Here is a 4,355-nt window from a genome sequence, read left to right on the forward strand (position 1 = left end):
CGACAAGGATTCGAACCCGCAACCCTCTGATTGCGAGTCGAGTGCCTTAACCACCTGATGTCACTCGTATAAAGCATTTACGGCCATAGACGTAATTTTTACGAGGATCTTGAAGGACATGTCACCCGCACTTTTTCAAGGATATTACACCTGCTTTTTTATAGGATATCCTCATGTATTTCTTAGATACAGAAACTGTCCTTTCCACTTTTGAAACTTCGCCACTGTCCACGGCCGCAAAGTGCGGAGCGCATATTTTTGTTTTGGAGTAACTGGACACGAACACTGGATTCACAGATATAGTCCTGAATGCTAGCTATTGGAACACGCTCGGCCAAGCGCAAAGTCAAGACATAATTAACTCATTGTAAAACATTGTTATCTAATTTTGTGTTTATCCACATTCCCAGATAATGAAACCATGGATGAATCGAACTGTAATCACTTTATGAACTTGTTGTTTCACGTTTCCTGTCACAGTAAAGTGTCAAAATGTGAAAAAGATGGAAAACAGAATGAGCCATACAATAAGAACATTTTATCATCAGAATATGGTCTTGGCATATGTGCAAATTGGTTCTAAGAACTATGTGAATACAGATAAGAAGTACGGTACTGAGTGAACTTGTTATTCAAAAATAAGTGTAAAAATTTTAATTTTTCCGAAATATGTGGTAATTCTCAAACTAAAAACAAATATAATTTTATATTAACCAAAATACATAGAATCGAACAACTAAAAAGAATGTCAAGTAAACTGACAATAATCATTGAGGTTTTTAAAAGACTACACCAACTGAGGTGTGGAGAGAGTGGTTTAACAAACTGGTTAGGTACTGAAATAAAACTAAAAACCTTACATTCAGCTAAAGTTATTAAAGAGATAATTAATAAAATTACTGTTCATCTAAAGTTTCCAGAAAGAAGAAACATTTTTATTTAGATGGTGATATAAAAGGAAGAGTTAGAGAACAGATATCAGAACTCAGCGGAGTCTTGGTATCAGAAACTGAACACACAATGAACAAAGCGGTATGTATATACATGTGCTCTTAGAACCTTAGATAAGTGAGCTCAGTTGAATTAGAACAAGGTAATATAGAGGTTTATTAGAGGTTGTCTTCTTTCCGAATAAGCTATAGTACTTTAAACGTATTTTGTTTTTGAACATTGTCTGATAAATTGTACTACAATATATATATATAGTATACCAACAACAAAAATCTCTTTTAAAGAGTATAAAGTGTTTCCTTCTGATATTAGTTGAATATGTTTAAGAAATTAATTCTTCTGTGATCAGAGCTTTATCTGATATATACTCTCTGGAAAAATTAGTGTAATATGATATGTAGTATTTAAACACTTTTTTACACACACATAACTAAACCATTCTATGACAAAAGTTTGTTTGTGTTTGTCTGTTTATTCTAGCGAACCGCTAGACGAATTATTATCAAACCTGACATGTATTCTCAGGGCAACCAGGAGACTGAAATATGGGGGTAAGAGTTCGGATCTGATCCCCATATGTCATCCAGGGGGCCGTATGTCTTCTTCGTGTGTTGTGTGTGCTTATGATTGACAACTCGCTGGACCGATTATCACCAATCTTGGCACGTACCTTTAGGACCTCACAGAGAGCGCAATACTTCACTGTCGTTTCGTTGTTAAACAATTTGGGGAAAAAGTGTGAGTTACTTAAATATAAAAATAAAACAGAGGGTATAAGCTCAATAAATAGTGTTCCATGACACAAATTACACACCTTCTTGGATGTGGTAGAGGAGCAATGCTATAGTTGATATTACGATGGAAGTTATCTACTAAAACCTCAACAGGACCCTTATGAGTGAGCGAAGCTATCATACTTTATTGTCATAGTACCGCAGCATACCTTTCAGGACCTTGTAACTGCCCTGTATAATAGTAATAACTTATTATTCTTGTTTTCCCAGTTTATCCTTAATTCGGTTGGGTCTGGCTTTCTTGTACACATGATGTGATCGAAAGGGCAAAATTTCAAGCCTTTATATGCTGCTGAAAAGAAATGACCCTTTACGTTTTCGGCAAGTTATAAAGGTGACAGTTAATCCCACTATTACGATAAGAGTATATGTGTAGGCGGAGGTTGCTGATGACTTGTTGCCTTCTTCCTGGTCAGTGTGTGTAAATTAGTGATGTTTCTACCAGAAACTTGGGTTCTCTGGTGTGATGGTTTAGTCCATGCATCGCATAGGATGACGTTCATATTGAAAAAACACTACACATTATATTTATTTGTATTATATTTTTATCTTCATTTTTTTTTGTAGAGTGTATGTTTCATTTCCCTCCTGCTGTCAACTGCATTGGTGAACGCTGAAAGCCAACATGTTCCAAAAACGGAAAATGATCTGAAGACGTCGGCTACTGTTTATGGAGGTTATGGTCTAGGAGGTCTAGGTGGAGGCTTTATCGGTGGAGGTGGTCTAGGAGGTCTAGGTGGAGGTTTTATCGGGGGAGGTGGTTTAGGAGGTCTAGGTGGAGGCTTTATCGGTGGAAGTGGTCTCGGTTTTGGAGGAGGAGGATTAGCTATTCAGGTATACCATTTTATTTTATTCGTGGAAGTCAAAAATTCTAAATTTTGGTTTATTGTTAAAATGTTTAAAAAATAATAATCAACACCCATTTTTTTAATTTGGCAAATTATTTTTAGGCTGTTCCTGTGGCTGTTGGTGGTTTAGGAGGTGGATTGGGAGGAGGGTTTGGTGGTGGTTTTGGAGGAGGCGCAGGAGGAGGTTTTGGAGGAGGCGCAGGAGGAGGTTTTGGAGGAGGCGCAGGGGGAGGTTTTGGAGGAGGCATAGGAGGTGGTTTCGGAGGAGGTGCTGGAGGTGGTTTTGGAGGTGGCTATGGATGTTGTTATGGAGGAGGATCCGGAATTCTTGCTGTGCCGCTAAGTCTAGGAATATATGGAGGTGGTAGCAGAATATGGTGGGACTAGTGTAAGGGAAACAAATTGCAACCAACTGTTAATTTTCCAAATATTTTTATTTAGGCTCAGTTAAATTATTTAATTTATTAGATATAACATACATTATTCCTATTACAGAAAAACTTTCTATATTTTATGTTTTATTTTTGAATGTTTTGTTTACTTTATTTTTGTAAAAGTTAAAAATTTACTTTGATCGTAGGTAGAAAGTAAACTTACGTTGTATTATCTCATGGCAAAGGTATAGTTGTTTTTCCTCTAGTATATTAATTATTTTTCAATATTTTCTCTTTCTTATCAGGAAAAGGTGTTTGAATCCAGACAAATATACGTTCAACCTATGGTTAAGGTGCCTTTTCGCCATCTAATGAAATTTTAACTGGACATATCGCTTCTTAAGGTATAAATTTGGGACCTCCTGCTTCGATCCAGTGAAAAGATTCATAAAGTTTAGGTTTCCTTCAAGCCATTTTAACGTTAGAAATATTGAGGATTTGAAACGAAATAAAGCTTTGCAATCAAACAATGTCTGAGCCTGTACTTTTTCTGAAGAAAATAATAATTTGGACATCAGAGCTCCTATCGTAGAATATCAAACCAATGTCTTTGCAATCCAATATAGATTTAAAGTTTCTAAAATAAATCATTTTAAGAACACTGTATATATACGTATATAACATTTTATTCGCTACAATAAATAGGTTCTCTTTTGTATATTATAGAACGAACAATTGGACAGGAATTTCGATTTCGTCGCCGAGTTAAAACTCATGTGTCGTTATTTGTGGTGTATAGTGTTTTATTAATGTGCAAATAGAGGACTAATACAAACATTTCTATCTGTTTAATGCTAATAGAAAGTAAAAACGTAATGAAAAAAGAAACAAATGTCACACTTATATAAATACACAGCGTGGTCACAAGTAAATAGACACCATCTTTTCATATTCACATTAATTAATATCTAGCAGATCTTCCTTTCGCTTCGTGGAGTTCGTTGATCTTTTGGGGCATCGTGAGAATCATCTCGTAAATTTTAGATTGTAGGATTTTCGCCCACTCTTGCTTCAAAACTTGGAGTGGATCGCTCTTCGAAGTTGATTTTTTTGTTGTTTCTTGACTTGTCGGTCGAGTATGGCCCAAAGGTTTTCGATGGGGCTCATGTCTGGAGATTGGCTCGGTCAGGGCAACTTCTGGATACCATTTTCTTCCTGTCACTTTTGGGTGTTTCTAGCAGTGTGACACGGTGCTCCATCTTCCTGGAACAACGTTGTGTTCTTGTCCACGAAACCCGAGGAATATAGTGGCAAAAGTCCTTCCTCCAATATTTCTATGTATTTCGCAAAATTTATGTTGGCAACGAACTCCACTAAGCTCAATCTCC

General features: G+C 36.3%; 1 protein-coding gene across 1 annotated transcript in view; it reads left to right on the forward strand.

Annotated features, from left to right (window-relative positions):
• Positions 1-2,980, forward strand: part of LOC106458352 (glycine-rich cell wall structural protein-like) — a 10,093-nt gene extending 7,113 nt beyond the window's left edge. The window contains exons 4-6 of the mRNA XM_013917859.1: positions 914-1,032; positions 2,313-2,579; positions 2,696-2,980. Coding sequence (XP_013773313.1) covers positions 914-1,032; positions 2,313-2,579; positions 2,696-2,980 — 671 coding nt within the window. The remainder of the gene's footprint in view (positions 1-913; positions 1,033-2,312; positions 2,580-2,695) is intronic.
• The last annotated feature ends 1,375 nt before the right edge of the window (positions 2,981-4,355 follow it).

Source organism: Limulus polyphemus, unplaced genomic scaffold, assembly GCF_000517525.1.
Source record: "Limulus polyphemus unplaced genomic scaffold, Limulus_polyphemus-2.1.2 Scaffold450, whole genome shotgun sequence".
Classification (NCBI taxonomy): domain Eukaryota; kingdom Metazoa; phylum Arthropoda; class Merostomata; order Xiphosura; family Limulidae; genus Limulus; species Limulus polyphemus.